Below are 17,915 nucleotides of genomic sequence, written 5' to 3'. Positions count from 1 at the left end.
TACTTCTTGCCAGCCAACCCCTTGTTACTCTAATCCTGTTACAGTTAATAGTTTTTTATATTCAAGATTATCTGTTCAAATTATTGTGTGATTTCCCCAGAACGGACTCTGACTGATAAAGGCTATGGCTTTCCCCCCTTTTTTATTTTTCAATGTTGTCTGAATTCATAATAAGCATATTTAAATGTGTGATAATTAGAAAAGGCATGTTAGTTTTATTTTGGAAAAATTCAATGCAAAACAAAAAGTACTTTAAGTTTTTCTATTTTAATAGAGCAGAAATATATTTGTGGGATTAAAAGGACTAAAATATGAAGAACATTCATTTGTGTAAGACTGCAACAGTTCAGTTCTTCTTTTCAATATTATCCAAAATTGTGTTTCTAGGTCATTTTAAGCAACAGTAAATACTTAAATGGCTTTTTTTTTCCTCTAAGCTATGCCACATCCTGGTCTTTAGAAACAGGTTATTAATCATGAGGTATCCTAGAGTACCGTGATAGATATGAGTTCCTCAAACACAGTCAGCCTCTTTCATTTTACTATTTCAGCCCCTCTTACCATGTTCAAGGATTATCAGTTGGGCTCCAGCTTGTGCATTTCCAACATCATTCTCAGCAATGCATTGATAGAACCCTTCATCTGATTTCACCAGCCCCAAAACTTGAAGATTATGTTCCTTCTGAGAAAGAAAAACATAAATAAAATTTTATGATTCGACTGATGAACATTAGTCCAAAATCTCAAGGATACACTCTTTCTAGGGAGAAAAAGTAAGTAAAATTGTATGATTAAGCTACTAAATATTATCTATCTACGTACCTGTTAACTCAATTTTATTGAAAAGGTACTGATTTAACTGACTAGAACAGGAAACACAACTAACCAATTAAGAACTTAATCCTTATGGAAAGTACTACCCACAGTGTTTATAGACTTACACCTTTAGTTGGAAAAGTATCTGACATACAGTACCACACATGACCATAGTAAAAGTCTGAATTTGTGAATTCAAGGCATTTTCTTAAAATTACCTCTAATATCATTAGTTCTAACAGACTAGTCTACAAGAAGTTAAATGAGGATGCATATATACAAGCTTCCCTTACATTATAAAGAACTATATAAATGTCAAATATTGTTATTAATATAGTTTTAAAACTTTTAAGAATATGAAACTGGTAAGAGTAAAAATGCTCATTTAGCTATAACACATTGCTTTTCAATTAGTTAAATATACTTGCAAATTACTTTTTGTAACATGAGATTATGCATTTTATAATTGAAAATATATTCCTACTAAGAATGAATTACTTATATGAAAAATTTATAAGACATTACATCAGTAACAACCATAATTACTTCTGATTATTTCTATGAATGTCATGTATACACCTGAATACATTAATCCTTATTACCAAAACTTAAATAATTTTATTATTAGCATTTAGATAATGATAATAATAAGGATTACTAAGGATTTAACCACATATCAAATAAAAAAGCAATAATGGCTGAATATTCTTAAACATTTAATATTATTTACTTCTTCAGAATCTTTTTATCTATTGTCACAACAATCGTCCAACCCTAGGTCATACTTCTTTTGAAAGGCCTGAGCATCAGTGTATGAAGGACAGATCTCTGTTCTTTAGATGGAGAGCTATGAAGACAACTGGTGCACACATAGGATAATCATTACCAAGAAAATAGTGACAACGGTGTTTAATAAGAGTACTAGCATGTTTGAGTTGGAATACCAGACTGTTGGTCAGGAGCTCTGGACATCAGGCTTGGTTCAACTACTGACTAGCTATGTGATCTTATATAAGCTACCAAAATACGTCTAGGCTCAGCTTTCTCATCAGCTAATGAAGAGATTACATTCTATGTGTATTTTCCTGTCTTCATCTATAGTACATAATCTGGTGTATATAAGACAATAGATCTCTTAGTGATTATATTTAAAGACATTTAAAGGTTTTAGAGATAAGTGTCCTTTGAAAAATACTTACTACAATCTTAAAGTAATCACTTGGGATAACCATATCCCCATTCTTCACCCACTTCACAGTTGGAGTTGGTTTCCCAGTCACTTCACATTCAAATACAATATCCATTGATTCATGAGCATATATATTAGTAGGCTGTTTCAGGAATTCGGGTTGGGCTTTAAAACAGAAAGGAGATTAGGATGTTAATAAAAATAAAAATAGCTATTCAGATTTCAAGCATTTTTTAAATCCTAGAATTTAAAGGATTTTTACTTATTATTTAAGGCTTTCACATATTTTTACCAAAGCATATAACAAATATATATTTAAAATATATATTAGGGGGTGCCTGGCTGGCTCTGTTGGTAGAGCATGCAATTTTTTTTTGTCTTTCCATTTTTTTTTTAAATTTTTTTTTCAGCGTAACAGTATTCATTGTCTTTGCACCACACCCAGTGCCACATGCAATCCGTGCCCTCTCCAATACCTACCACCTGGTTCCCCCAACCTCCCATCCCCCGCCCCTTCAAAACCCTCAGACTGTTTTCAGAGTCCATAGTCTCTCATGGTTCACCTCCCCTTCCAATTTCTCTCAACTCCCTTCTCCTCTCCATCTCCCCTTGTCCTCCATGCTAGAGCATGCAACTCTTGATCTCAGTCATGAGTTCAAGCCCCACACTGGGTGTGGAGCCTATTTAAAATAAAACTTTTTTAAAAAAATTTAAAATATCTGATAGGAACATAGTATCTTTAAGAATTGATATTCTGGTACAATTAACTGGAAGGATAATTCTAATTTCTGAGTTTCCTTGTTGATAAATATTTGCTAGATTGACTATGTTGAAGAAATTGACAAAATGAATATTCTAAGCTGTCTAAAAATGAGTATTAAAAGACTACTTCCCTAAGACTTATATCATTTTGGAAGAACCATAATTTTTAAAAAATGAGTAAGCTGACATTATTTTTCTTTTCAATCAGCTTGAAAAATAACAACAACAACTTTTTTAAAAAGGCATACAAATGTCACATTAGAGGCCTTACAGAATTCAGTCATATAACACCCTCCATTTGTAACATCCCTCATCGCATGTAATAGTGTTTAAGGGTGAAAGAGTGACAGGATCTTTGGGGAAAAGCGAAGTATGCTTGAAAAGACTACATATTCCAGTATTTCTCTTTCTTCTGGCTCCCAAGTTGTAAAACACTGACTTATAAATCACAGAGTAAGACTTTGAATTAGAAGAGTAAGAGCAGATCATCTAGTCTAAACTCCCACTAAATGTAATTTCCTAAAGGACTTCCTTGACAAGTGGTCTCACTGATCCCTCTTTCAAAGTTTCAAATGATAAGCCTCCCTGTATCACAAGGCAGCAATAGTTGAGCTAAAACGTGCTTAGCTTGCTGGGCTTTTGATTGGGATTATGTTATACTTGTTACAACCTGACATCTTAACAATACTGAGTCAGTCTTATCCTGAACATGGGTTAACTTCATTTCATTCTGTAGTTTCTCCCATCATTGTTTCATAGTTTCCAATATACAAATTTTGTTCATACTTTATTGGGTGTTTCTGTATTTCACATTTTTGGATGCCACTGTTAAGTGGTACTTAATTTTTTTTTTTTTTAAGTTTCCAGTTGTCCACTGCTAACACGTAGAGGTGAAATGATTTACATATATTAACTTTTTATCCTATGCTCATGCTAAACTGACTCATCAGTTCTAGCAGCTTTTTACAGACAATTGTGGGATTACCTCCATAAACAATCATGGTGTCTGTGAATAGAGACAGTTTCATTTCTTCCTTTCCAATCTGCTTTCCTCTTTTTTTCATTTTCTTGCCTACGACACTGGCTAGAGTGGGGCAGGTCCTGGGAAGAGGTCCAGATAAGCTTTATAATTTGGGATAATGAAGAGCAAGAGTATAGGAAGTGTGTAGAACCCCAGGAAGTGGTAGGAGCCAAAGGAGTGAAAGAATGTTTAATCCTAAGAAGTAACTTCCTGCTCGTCATCAGTCAGTCTGTGGCACCCCAGTGGGTCACTTTCCACACATGCGCTCAGGTCTGTGGAATCCAAAGGAAATCTGTGGACCAGCCTGGCCCGTGGCTGTGTCCTCTGGCAGGAACTATGTCCTCTCCAAGGTCTGAACTGCAACCTCAAACAGGGAGGCCCTCGTTCAAGTCTGTTCACTTTTTTGATTCTCTCCTTTGGCTCTAGAGGTAGTATCTGATCCTTATATTTACTATTTCTGTATTCTTTAGAGTCCTATTTTGTCCTTTTTAGTAGTTAAAACACTTTTACTAGTTAATAATTCTTGATATTAAACTGTCCTTGTTCAAATTCCTGGTGTGATTTCTGGCTCCTGCCTGGCCCTGGACTAATAGCGTAGGTCTCATAATGCTGCCAGTATTTCTTCTGTTTTTTCTTTTGTCTTTTACTTAAGGTACCCATTCTACCAAGGGTTTCAATTTGTATGTGGTAAAATTTATCAGTCCTCCCATTTTTCTTAGTACCTATATTTTATTATTCTTACTCCAAAGGTTTTCCCTGCTTCCATACTACAAAAATATTCACTTCCATTTTCTTGTAGCATGTCAATGAAATAATCTGGACTTTACTAAATATCCAGCTTTACATTTTTCTAAATGGCAACAACCTCATAGTCCCAATAAGAGTACCTGATTTGAAGTAGGTTTTTTTTTTAGATTGTATTTATTTATCTGAAGGAGACAGAGAGCACAAGTAGAGGGAGAGGGAGAAGCAGGCTTCCCACTGAGCAGAGAGCCCAACACGGGGCTTGATGCAGGGCTCAATCCCCAGACCCAGGATTAAGACCTGAGCTGAAGGCAGCCGCCCAACTGACTGAGCCACACAGGCACCCCTTGAGGTACTTTTAGTGAGTTGTTTCTGGATACTAAGTGGTTTCACTGATCTGTCTATTCCTGCACCAGAACCACAAACTTAATGACTATAACTATATATTTTTATGTATTTGGTAGAACAAGTACTCTCCTTTTATTCCTTTATTTCCTCAAAATTTTCCTAAACATCGTTCATTAAGTTTTCTTTAATACCAGAAGAATTTAGACTCATCTTTGTTCACATATATCTGTTCCTTCTCAAAGAAAACAGACAAACAAGAACAAACTTGAGTTTTCATTTGAAGTGCAATAAGTTTTAGAAGCAGGAAAAAACTAATACATATATATTTTTAATTTTTATATAAACATATAATGTATTATTAGCCCCAGGGGTACAGGTCTGTGAATTGCCAGGTTTACACACTTCACAGCACTCACCATAGCACATACCCTCCCCAATGTCCGTAACACCACCACCCTCTCCCTCCCCCCTCCCCCCGGCCACCCTCAGTTTGTTTTGTGACATTGAGAGTCTCTTATGGTTTGTCTCCCTCCTGAGCCCATCTTGTTTCATTTATTCTTTTCCTACCCCCCAAACCCCCCACGTTGCAGCTCCACTTCCTCATATCAGGGAGAGCATATGATAGTTGTCTTTCTCCGACTGACTTATTTCACTAAGCATAATACCCTCTATAAACTAATGTATTTTTGATCCTAAATGTTCCCTATTTAAGATCAGATACTTAAGTTTATTTGAATATTATTCAATAATGATTTACTGTGAAGCCATTGCAGTGACTGAAGTCAAGAGACTTCTAGCTGAGTTCTGGTTCTGGTTCTACCAGTAGACATTTGCTGGCCATGGGTTTCAGTCTGCTCCTACACTAAACAAGAAACTCAACTGAACTATTGCTAAACACACCAAGATCTCTAACCAACAGCAACTTTAGATTTTAGTTTACACATTTAGTGTACCATAATGGGTAACATTCACAAATATTTTCCATTTATTATCATTATTTCCCACGACAACCCTATTATCTAGGTATTATTATATTATTTCCATTTTATAGACAAAGACACTAACACACAGAGAGAGTCTAAGTAGCTCCATAAGGTCACAAAACTTAGCAACAGATCTGGATTTTGAACCTAGGAGTTTGACTTTAAACCCTATGTTCTCTAACTTTTTACTACAGAGAAAATAACAATAAACCCTAAGCACCTGTCATATAGCTTTGACAATTACCAAATTATGGCTGGTGCTGCTCCATCCACATCGTAACCCAACCCATGTCTTTCCCCAATTACTCTGCAAGCAAATTCCCAGTATTACTTTATTTTATACATAAGTTTTTAAGGAAGTTCCACTATAAAAGAAAAATCCCCATTTCTAAACAAAACTATAATACCATCACCAGGTTGGTATCTACAATAATTTCTCAATATCTCAATCTACATTTTAAAGGAATGATTTATTTGAATTGGGCAAACCAAGTGCATTAATATTAATTTACTTATGTTTCTTTTAATCTACAGGATCTTCCTTTATTTCCTGTCTTTGTTTGCAATTTGTTTGCTGTAGAAGTCTTTTGTCCTATAAAGTTTCCTGTGCTGACTGCATGCCATGGTGGATTTAACATATTAGTCCTGCACTTAACAGTTAAATGTAGAAGCTTGATTGGAGTTAGGCTCTTTCTTTTTATTTTTTCAAGACTACTTCATAAGTAGTGTCATGGTCCTTCAGGAGAGTTCATAATGTGTGACTATCTTTTTGTGAAGTTAACAGTCTTAGATATTGCCAAATAGTAATATTCTTACTCCCTCATTCCTTCTATAAAGAGAAATATCCCCTCATCAATTATTTGGTTATCTTTAAATATACCTCTCACAGAAAGCGCAGGCTAAATGCCTGATTTTTTCCCCTTTACTTACCAATTTTCAAAACAATGGTCTGGTTCTCTAATACCATTCTGACTGAAGGAAATCACTGAAGGGTTTTTTTAAAAAGTATTCTTATGAATTCATGGATTAAAATGTATTTGAATTGTTTCAATCCATGCAAGTTATTATTCTTTTGATTCTCAAACTATCCCATCTCTAATGGAAGCTTGAGTCCTTTTTAACAGGACCTTACTCGTCTTTAGTATCTTCTGGTCACTGTTTTTAGGCCTTACTTATGGACAAAACCAAGAATTATGTACTTTTTAAATAATAAATTCATCATGATTTCATTCTGTTATCCAATTAAATTAGGGCTATAGGTTTTAACTGGATCTTAATAATCTTACATCTGTATCTCTTTTCTCTCATGCTAAAAATCCATTCTCAATGACGCCAACTTAATTACCTCCAGGTTTTACCTTCTATTCAGTAGTCTCAGAATAACTACACCAACATCTCCACACCAAAAATAACAGAAAACAGTTGAAGATTTTTGCAGTTTTTGTCTTTCGAGTATATCTCATTAGGTATATATGGTTCAATTACTATTTTAAATTTATTTGTAATAACTTCCACTTGGAATTGTAGCTTTCTGTGTAGCTATACTACAAACTAGATACACATTTATAGTCCTTTGTTCCATTTTACTTTCCCCTTTCTAGAATTACTTTGTAAAATTTCAAATCCACAAAAACAAGGTATATTCAAACAAATCTTGCTTCTAACCCTGTTTTCCCCAGCCTGTTCTGTCCCATAGGTAGCCATATAAAAATTTTAAGGTTTAGATTTTCATTCTAAAGATTGTAAACAAACACACACACAATTCATCCCTGTCCCTCTTCTTTAAATTAAATGGTAACATACTGAAAAAAACAACTCCAAAGCCTGTGATCTTAACCCTCAGGTACCATGTTTCTGAGGAAGTGCTTGCTATATCCTTGAGTATAAAGGACTGAGATGCCCCCTTAGGCAGAGTAAGTGATTCTGGAAAATACAGCAAAACCCTTCTCAAAAAAATCCAATTAATATAACATTAGTATGCATTTTTAGTAAACAGATTTTCAAAGACTATTAGAAATAAATGCTAACAATGTTCAATTCATCATTTACTTTTCCCTTTCATGAATTATAAAATATTGCCTTTAAAATGTTCTTGGGATTTTAGCTTCTCTGTAGCTAGTATTCACACCAATTAAACACAATGTAAGAGCAGATGTTTGTGTTGGGGAAGTTAAATTGATAACCAGAGAGTAAATGAGTCAATTACCATAAGAAAATAAGCGTTGTAATGGAAGATTATGCATTTTGTTACCAAAGAGATAATTAAGCTTCAAATTCTCTTCGACAGCTCCCTATTCCTTCTAATGCCATCATCATTACAAGAATAATTTTAATTGCTAAACGTACAAGTAAGAATTTAATACTAAAACATATTATACTTGCAAAATTCTTTTACTGGAAACATCACTTAATTCCATCACTGTTTTGCAACGTTGGAAATTGCCACTCAATTCAAACAGAAAACAATGTAGGGCCAACACAATGTTTCAAGGTTACTTTATTATGCTGTTATTTGGAAGATTATAACAGTTTTCATTTACATTAGCTCTGCATTGTTGGAATTTCTATTGTTTGATTTTAAAGGTTTAAGCACTGGAATTCTTAAAAAGCTCATTAAGTAGAGAAATAAATCAATTCTACCCATTTTATGTTAAACTGCACACTTGCTATTCTTAAGCTTCTTTTCAACAATTTACAAAATTACATGTAAGTCCTAAAAAAAAACAAAACAAAAACCAACAATAAAACCTAAGCATTTTAACAACCTTAAATCCCTTCACCACGTTGTTTGACAATCTAATCACAAGTCTGTTTTAAGTACTGGCTCAACTAACAAAGCAAAAATACATTAGCATCCTCCAACATTTCTTAAGAAAGCTTTTCATTCCAATGAAGGTGAATCCATTTTCCTTAATCTCCAGAAGGAAATAGGAGAAATTATAACTATGAAGCAACATTCTGAACACAGTTGCCAAATGACTGAAATTATATATTTTTTCAGATTTAAATGCTTTATTTCCAGTGACAGAATCATTCAAAATAGGAAAATAAACATTATATTTTAAGTAATATTCATGTACAGACAAGATTATAAATAGAATAAGAAATATGATAAAGATTTAATAACATTCATAGAAGAATTTCTATAACCAGGGCACCTGGGTGGCTCAGTGGGTTAAGCCTCTGCCTTCGGCTCAGATCATAATTTCAGGACCCTGGGACAGAGCCCCACATTGGGCTCTCTGCTCAGCAGGGAGCCTGCTTCCCCTTCTCCCTCTGCCTGCCTCTCTACCTACCTGTGATCTCTCCGTCAAATAAATAAGTAAAATCTTTTTTAAAAAAATTCTATAACCTTTCTGTTTTCTAAAATTTCCTAACCTTCACGGTCAGGAATATTTTCCTCATCTTTTTTTTTAATTTATTTTCAGTGTTCCAAAATTCACTGTTCATGCACCACACCCAGTGCTCCGTGCAGTATGTGCCCTCCATAACACCAGGCTCACCCAATCCCCCACTCCCCTCCCCTCTAGAACCCTCAGTTTGTTTCTCAGAGTCCACAGTCTCTCATGGTTTGTCTCCCCCTCTGATTTCCCCCAACTCACTTCTCCTCTCCATCTCCCAGTGTCCTCCATATTATTCTTTATGCTCCACAAATAAGCAAAACCATATGATAATTGACTCTCTCTGCTTGACTTATTTCACTCAGCATAATCTCCTCCAGTCCCGTCATGTTGATACAAAAGTTGGATGTTCATCATTTCTGATGGAGGCATAATACTCCACTATATTTATGGACCATATCTTCTTTATCCATTCGTCCGTTAAAGGGTATCTTGATTCTTTCCACAGTGTGGCGACTGTGGCCATTGCTGCAATGAACATTGGGCAGATAGCCCTTCTTTTCACTACATCTCTATCTTTGGGGGTAAATGCCCAGTAGTGCAATTGCAGGGTCATAGGGTAGCTCTATTTTTAATTTCTTAAGGAACCTCCACACTATTCTCTAAAGTGGCTGCACCAACTTGCATTCCCACCAACACTGTAAGAGGGTTCCCCCCTTTCTCCACATCCTCTCCAACACTTGTTATTTACTGTCTTACTAATTTTGGTCATTCTAACTGGTGTAAGGTGGTATCTCAATGTGGTTTTGATTTGAATCTCCCTAATGGCTAATGACAATGAACACTTTTTCATATGTCTGTTAGCCATTTCGATGTCTTCCTTAGAGAAGTGTCTGTTCATGTCTTTTGTCCATTTTTTGACGTGATTATCTGTTTTGTGTGTGTTGTTTGAGGAGTTCTTTATAGATCTTGGCTATCAGCCCATTGTCTACAGTGTCATTTGCAAATATCTTCTCCCATTCCGTGGGTTCCCCTTTGTTTTGTTGACTGTTTCCTCTGCTGTGCAGAAGCTTTTGATTTGATGGAGTCCCAAAAGTTCATTTTCACTTTTGTTTCCTTTGCCTTTGGAGACATATCTTTTTTTTAAATTTTTATTAACATATAATGTATTATTTGCCCAGGGGTAGAGGTCTGTGAATCGTCAGGCTTACACACTTCACAACACTCACCATAGCACATACCCTCCCCAAAGTCCATAACCCAACCACCCTCTCCTCACTCCCCCTCCCCCCAGCAACCCTCAGTTTGTTTTGTGAGATTAAGAGTCTCTTATGGTTTGTCCTGCTCCTGAAAGTGGAGACATATCTTGAAAGAAGTTGCTGTGGCCGATGTCAAACAGGTTACTATGTTCTCCTCTAGGATTTTGATAGATTCCTGCCTCATGTTGAGGCCTTTTATCCATTTCGAGTTTATCTTTGTGTATGGTGTAAGAGAATGGTCGAGTTTCATTCTTCTACACATAGCTGTCCAATTTTCCCAGCACTGTTTATTGAAGAGACTTTCTTCCACTGCTTTGTCAAAAATTATTTGACCAGAGTTGAGGGTCCATATCTGGGCTCTCTACTCTGTTCCACTGAGTGTCTGATTTTGTGCCAGTACCAAACTGTCTTGGTGATCACAGCTTTGTAGTAAAGCTTGAAATCAGGAAACGTGATGCCCCCAGTTTTGTGTTTCCTTTTCAACATTTCCTTAGCAATTTAGGGTCTCTTCTGGTTCCATACAAATTTTAGGATTATTTGTTCCAGCTCTTTGAAAAATGCCAGTGGAATTTTGATGAGGACAGCACTGAAAGTACAGATGGCTCTAGGCAGTATAGACATTCTAACAATGTTTATTCTTCCGATCCATGAGCATGGAATGGTCTTTCATCTTTTTGTGTCTTCTTCAATTTCTTTCATGAGTGTTCTGTAGTTCTTCTGCGATGAAGCTGGAGATGTGGGGAAGTCCAGTTCATCACATTTCCTTAACTCTATCCCTCAATTTGGCTAAAACTTAACTCATCCTTCAGATCTTAACCAAAAAACACTTCCTGACCCACTTCTCCTCCCATTCTTGGCCACCACTGCCCTATTTACCACTGAAACCCCAGTGGCCTAAACCATAATAGATGCTAAATGTGTATTTGTTGAAATAGATGATTACTTGAATTCTAAAACTTCCATTTATCAGCACTGTAAGAGTAAAGATGTTCAGAATAAGAATTTTTTCAAGGATTCTGAAGTTTCTCACAGATTCAAGGTTTTGTATCATTGTTTCTCCAACAGTTCATAAATTCATTCTTTATTATATGTAAATTTTCTGCATGAGTTTTAAAATTTACTTTTAAATGTTTATGACAACATGAAGTTTTAATAGCATGTAATTTTAGCATTCATATTCATGTTCATGTTTACCAGTTGCCTCTGTAATCACAGAATTCAATCCCAAAGCAATGTTTCTCAAACTTGGGGTCTTATAATCCTTAAAGACCTTAAATTTAAGAATGTGTTCTACATGTAATTTTTTTTTATTTTGAAGAATTCACAAAAATCTTTACTAAATACAGGCTCTCCTTCCTTAACAAGGTTGAACGTACTTAGTCTTTGCATGGTGTCACAATATTACTATGATGAACATTGTACCACACCTCAACAGAGAAGGTACGAAGGCTTCCATAAGTACATTAGAAATGCTCCCTAAATAGGTGAATTCAATTCATAAAGCCTTGTAGAAGCATACAAATGACTTGGGATGAGGCTTCTTTGAGTGAGATCCACAGACTATTTGAAGAGATACACAAAGTTGAGTACTGGGCCTTAGAAAAATGTTGAATAGTTGGGCTCTCACCACATGCCTGAATTGCAAAAGATGAGACCACAAACTCTGCATTTGAACAAGCTGTCTCAGAGTATTCTCAGCCACGCTGAAGTGGGAGAAGACTGCATTGGGCGTCACTGAAAGAGAGGACTATATACATCACAGCTCATATACACAGAGAGCTCCCCGATTCTTGTGCCTTCTGGGACCCCTCAATTCATTCACAGGCTCAATCACTAAACAAATATTCAGTAAGCAGCTACTAATACAAAGACACTTTAGTGGATGCTGTGAGGGAGACAGATAATAAAGATATGCTTAATAAGTGTTATAGATGGGAATTCAAAAGAAAGAGCTGTAACTAACTACTGATGCATTGAGGAATATACAGAAAACTGGTCCAGTGGTTACCTCACAAGAGTGTAACTGGGAAACTGGCAAGTAAAGAGAGTTGGACTCTTCCCCTCAAATTTTAAAACTGTGGTAAAATCAACAGTATAGGAAATGTACAATCGTAACCATTTTTAAGTGTACAGTTTAGTGATAGTAAGTACATTCACATTTTTGGGCAACCATTACCACCATCCATCTCCAGAACTCTTTTCATCTTGTAACACGGAAACTCTATACCCATTAAACGGTAACACCCCTTTCCTTCTTCCCCTCCTAGCCCCCGGAAACCACCCTTCTGCTTTCTGTCTCCACAATTCTGACGACTCCAGGCACATCATATGAAATGAATCATATAGCATTTTGTCTTTTGGGGACTGGCTTATTTCACTAAGCATAAGGTCAGGGTGCATCTATGTTAAGAAGTGTGTGTGAGAACTTCCTTCCTTCCAAGGCTGAGTAACATTTTCCCTGTATGTATGTACCATGTTTTGCGTGTCCATTCATCCACAGATGAACACCTGGGTTGCTTCTAGTGTTTTAACTACTGTGAATAATGCTGCGGTGAACATGAATGTACAGTTAACTCCTAGAGACTGTGCTTTTAATTCTTTCTGAGTGTATATCCAGCAGTGGAGCTACTGGATCATACGGCAATTCTATTTTCAACTTATTGAGAAATCAGCATTCTGTTTTTCAAGGCAGCAACACATTCCCACTAATAGTACAGAAGGGTTCCAATCAATTTCTGCACATCCTCATCTATAACTTGTTATTTTCTGTTTTATTTTTGAGAGTAGCTATCCTAAATGGTGTGAGATGGTATTTTATTGTACCATATATACCTTTGTACCATTTGATTTTTTCCAGATTCACAGACTGCCTATTTAAGAAGATTTTACTGGCCACTGGATGATTTGGATTTGTCTGCTCCCTGCTTCTCCCTGGTATTCTTTCAGCTAATTCTTTCTGTTGACTGGGAGTGTCTTCTGCTTCTTTCTCCTTCTCTCTACTTTCATTATTTTCAAATTTTAAAAGCTAAGTGTTTAGTACAGAAGGTGTAAACAACACATAAAAGAAACTGTAAACAGGAAACAGAAAAGCCTCCCCTATACTTAGCCCCAAAATACCTGTCAATACCACTACCCTCACCAGAGATAAACACTATTAATATGTTTGGTGTGTAAGCTTCCCAAACTTTTTTCTGTGTACTTCAAACACACTTCTCTCTCTCACACACACACATGAACTTTAAAATATAGAATGAATCAGCCAATAAATACTCTTCTACAACTTGTATTTCTCTCTTAATAACATGACATAGCAATATTATGACCATCTCTTTTTTGACAGTAGCACAGAGGCCCATAGTCTGACTATACCACAATTTGTTCATTCTCCTACTAATGGCCATTTAGGTTACTTATAATTTTTCCATTACAAGCAAGCAGTGTTTTAATATGCATTTTTATACATCTTTTTACATAAATCTTTGTACACATGTCTAAGAGTTTCAGAAGACTAGATTTCTAAAAGGAATAATTACTTCAAGGTATTTTCATATTTAAAAAATTTGTAAATAATACCAATGGATGTATCAGTTTTACATTCCTGTCAGAGAATCATTATCAACGAGACTATTCAACATGCTACTAGAAGTTCTAATAATGCAATGAAATAAGAAAAAAAAGAAATACAAATACAGGGGTGGGGTTGGAGAAATTGTCCCCTGCTACTCTCCTCCCCGCCCCCAGTATACAATGGCAATGACTGTCTACTTAGAACATTCAAGAAAATCTCTCTCATGAGGAAATTTCAGTGTTCACTGCTATACTCTTGGGGGGTGATTTACATGAACATTAAAAGTTTGATAAGTGGGGCGCCTGGGTGGCTCAGTGGGTTAAAGCCTCTGCCTTCGGCTCTGGTCATGATCCCAGGGTCCTGGGATCCCAAGCCCTGCTTTGGGCTCTCTGCTCAGCAGGAAGCCTGCTTCCTCATCTCTCTCTCTGCCTGCCTCTCTGCCTATTCTGTCTGTCAAATAAATAAAGTCTTTAAAAAAATTTTTTTGATAAGCAATGCTTTCAAGCATTTAAATACTGATATAGTCTTATACATACAAACATGCTAAAACCTAAAGATTAAAAAGTCAAAAAGCATTTGCAGAGCAACACAGATGGTATGATCCTATTTGCTAACAAAAACAATATTATTTCTAGGTGTATATGTATGTAAATGCTTTTACAGGACATCTAGAAGTATACACTCCAGGGACAAAGGTTGAGAAAGACAAATACCGTATGATTTCCCTCATGGGTGGAATCTAAGAAATAAAATAGATGAACATAGGGAAAGGGAAGGAAATGAAATATTTGATATAAATAAAATATAAATATAATGTATAATATAAATAAAATAAGATAAAAACAGAGAGGGAGACAAAATGTAAGAGACTCTTAACTATAGGGAACAAATTAAGGGTTGCTGGAGGGGAGGGGGTATGGGGATGGGCATGAAAGAGGACACTTGATGTAATGAGCACTGGGTGTTACAAGCAACTGATGAATCACTAAATTCTACCCTTGAAACTAATAATACATTCTATGTTGACTAAACTGAATTTAAATAAAAAATTAAAATTAAATAAACAGTAAATATAACTAATGATAAAGGTTACCTCTGAGACAGGGGGTAGGAATGGGAAAGGGGAAATGAGGGAGGAGATTTACTTTGTTGATATGGTTTATGCTTTTTTTTTTAATATGGTTTGATGCTTTAATAATGTTATTACTTATATAATTTTAAAAAGAAAAATAAAAACCAAACTAATAAACTGAAAAGCTATTAGAAATATAAATTTTTATAAACAGAAAAATTATTAATGTATTTTTCACTGTCACTCATATTCTTATACAACTAAAAAAATGTAATTTAAAAAAATCTCATTCACACTACAAAAACAAACAGCTGAGACACAAAAGGGAAGAGTCATATCACGGGACCACATTCTAAACAATGGAGGAAAAAGACCAAATTAACTTTCTATTCTTACGGAGAATGACTTTTAAAAATCATTGTCACATGAGGAGACAACCCAATAAAATACAGCTAAAACAAATGTAAGTATATATAAGACACTCAAAAAGAAGTGTTATTTTTCTGGATTTCTGGATTGTTTGTACTTTTGTCAGTTCTCTTAGAAACTTACTTGTTGTGGTTTCTTTTCTCATTTCAAATAACTATTCATTCTGTATCTAACTAGACATTCGTTTTCTTATACAAGGCCTCAGTTTTCACTTCAGGTCCCACAGAAGCTAGATTTGCTTGTTACACTTAATGCAATTTTTGTACACATATTTGCTTGAAGAGGCACAGAATATCGCTGTAAGGATATAAAGGAAATTAATACTAGCTGTTGCTTCTGTAAAGGGGGACCAGGCCACTGGGTAATACTTCATCATTTATCATTTTTTATCGTCTACATATATTACTGTTAAAAATCTTTAACTAAAAATAAGAGAAGTGGAGAGACATACGTACACCTGGCTAGGCAGACCTGATGGTGCAAAAAGTTCAGTACTAACTCTTTTAAAGTCAACCTACAAATTCATTCAAATGCCATTTAATATCCTAAGAGAATTTTAAGAATATTTGACAAGCTGATTCCACAGTAAACTGAGATGAAACAAAATGCTGAGAAAAATTATTTTTTGTAAAGAAAAAAACAGGGGATCTTCTAACAAAGTAACAAAACAGTAAGTGAAACAGTGTATTACTGATGTGGTAATAGACAAATTGATCAGTAAAAGAGTTTAGAAATAAGACCCATACAATTTTGGAAATTTGCATTATAAAGTGGTGGTATTTCAAATAACTGGGGGGTAAGAAGAATGTTGGGCCAAAGGGTAATCCATTTGGGGAAATAGTACCATTAAAAAAAAAACCCTCCAGATGGGTCAAAGTCCAAAAAGTAAAAATAAACTACAGAGTAATAGATGAAAATGGGAAAGGATTTTTTTGAATAAGGGGGATCAAGATACAATTCCAAAAGGAAAAATCCCAACATACTTGACTCCCTAGAAATAAAAATTTTCTGTACGATAAAACACACTTCAAAATTAAAAGACAAAAGACAGGAATGTTCTTGGCAGCTTTAAGTTGCCAAAATTTGGAAAGAACTCATATGTCCTTCAAAATGAATGAACAGTTATGGTATATTTGTGTAGCAGAATACTACTCAGCAAAAAAAGGAATGAACTACTGATACATGGCTGATCTCAAAATGAGTATGCTGAATGAAATAAGCAAGACAAAAACAGAGTGTATACCATGCAATTCCATATACATAAAATTCCAGAAAATGTGGTTACTTGGAGATAAGGGAGTGTGAAAGGCCAGGTGGAAGGGATTACCAAGAGGCATCAGAAAACTTCAGGAGTGAAAAATAAATTAATTATTCAGATGGCAGTGACAGTTTCATGCTGGTGTAAACATAAACTTTATCCCCTGTACATTTTAAATACATGCAGTACATTTATGTCAGTTATACTTCAACGAAGCTGTTAAAAAACGTGAAATATTTGAATAACTTATTTGTAATTCATATGTCAAAGAACTGATATTCAGAATATATTTAAAAATTCTACAAGTCAATAAAAGATAATTCAAACAATGTCCAATCAGAAGGGACAATTAAAGAAAATAAGAACAGTCAATAAAAATCTGAAAGATGACAAACTTCCAATGAATTAAAAAAGGCAAAACATTTTTTCCCATTGTTATTTGCAGACTATAAGACTTGATGGCTGCTAATACCAGGTAAGGCGTGGGGAAACTAGTAACCCCGTACTACCGGTGAGTAGATAAGGTGATACCACCTTTCTGCATGGCAACCTAGCGAGGTATCAATATTTAAAACATGAATACCTTTATTTCAGCAGTTATCATAAAAAGATAAAGTGTACAAATGTGTATGTACAAAGATGATCACAGCAGTGTTATTTATGATAGTAAAGCACTAGACTCCATCTAGATATTTTAGTAGGGGCCTGGATAAACAAATGTAAACCCTGGAATACTATACAGCAGGGGTCAGCAAATTGTGTTCCATTTTTACAAATAAAGTTTTACTGGAACACAGTTACACTTATTAGTTTAGGTACAGTCTGTAGCTGTTTTCTGCTACAATGGCAAAAATAAGTAGTTGTGACAGAGACCAAAAGGCCCACAAGACTAAAACAGTTATTATCTACTCCTTTAAGAAAAAGTTTGCTGATGGCTAAAGGCTACTATGTATAATATACATGGGTATATCCTGACACAGAAATATGTGATCATTATACCCAATTAAAAAAAATTTAAAGTCAGAGTGAATGGTATCACTTCATGAAGTAGTTTGAAATACATACATAAACTAAAATGTTAACCATAATGCTAATTGTGGATGAAATTATAGGTAACTTTTTATT

General features: G+C 35.1%; 1 protein-coding gene across 8 annotated transcripts in view; it reads right to left on the bottom strand.

The window, feature by feature from the left end:
* Positions 1 to 17,915, bottom strand: part of NEO1 (neogenin 1) — a 233,126-nt gene that overhangs the window by 105,476 nt on the left and 109,735 nt on the right. For all 8 annotated transcript variants that reach the window (XM_032865005.1, XM_032865006.1, XM_032864999.1 and 5 more), the window contains exons 6-7: positions 2,016 to 2,170; positions 562 to 682 (exon numbers count right to left, since the gene is read on the bottom strand). In XM_032865005.1, the coding sequence (XP_032720896.1) occupies positions 562 to 682; positions 2,016 to 2,170 (276 nt within the window). The remainder of the gene's footprint in view (positions 1 to 561; positions 683 to 2,015; positions 2,171 to 17,915) is intronic.

Source organism: Lontra canadensis, unplaced genomic scaffold (genome assembly GCF_010015895.1).
Source record: "Lontra canadensis isolate GAN:19392208 unplaced genomic scaffold, GSC_riverotter_1.0 scaffold28, whole genome shotgun sequence".
Classification (NCBI taxonomy): Eukaryota; Metazoa; Chordata; class Mammalia; order Carnivora; family Mustelidae; genus Lontra; species Lontra canadensis.
Note: the sequence above shows the minus strand (reverse complement) of the source record. Positions and strands in the feature narration are given on the sequence as shown.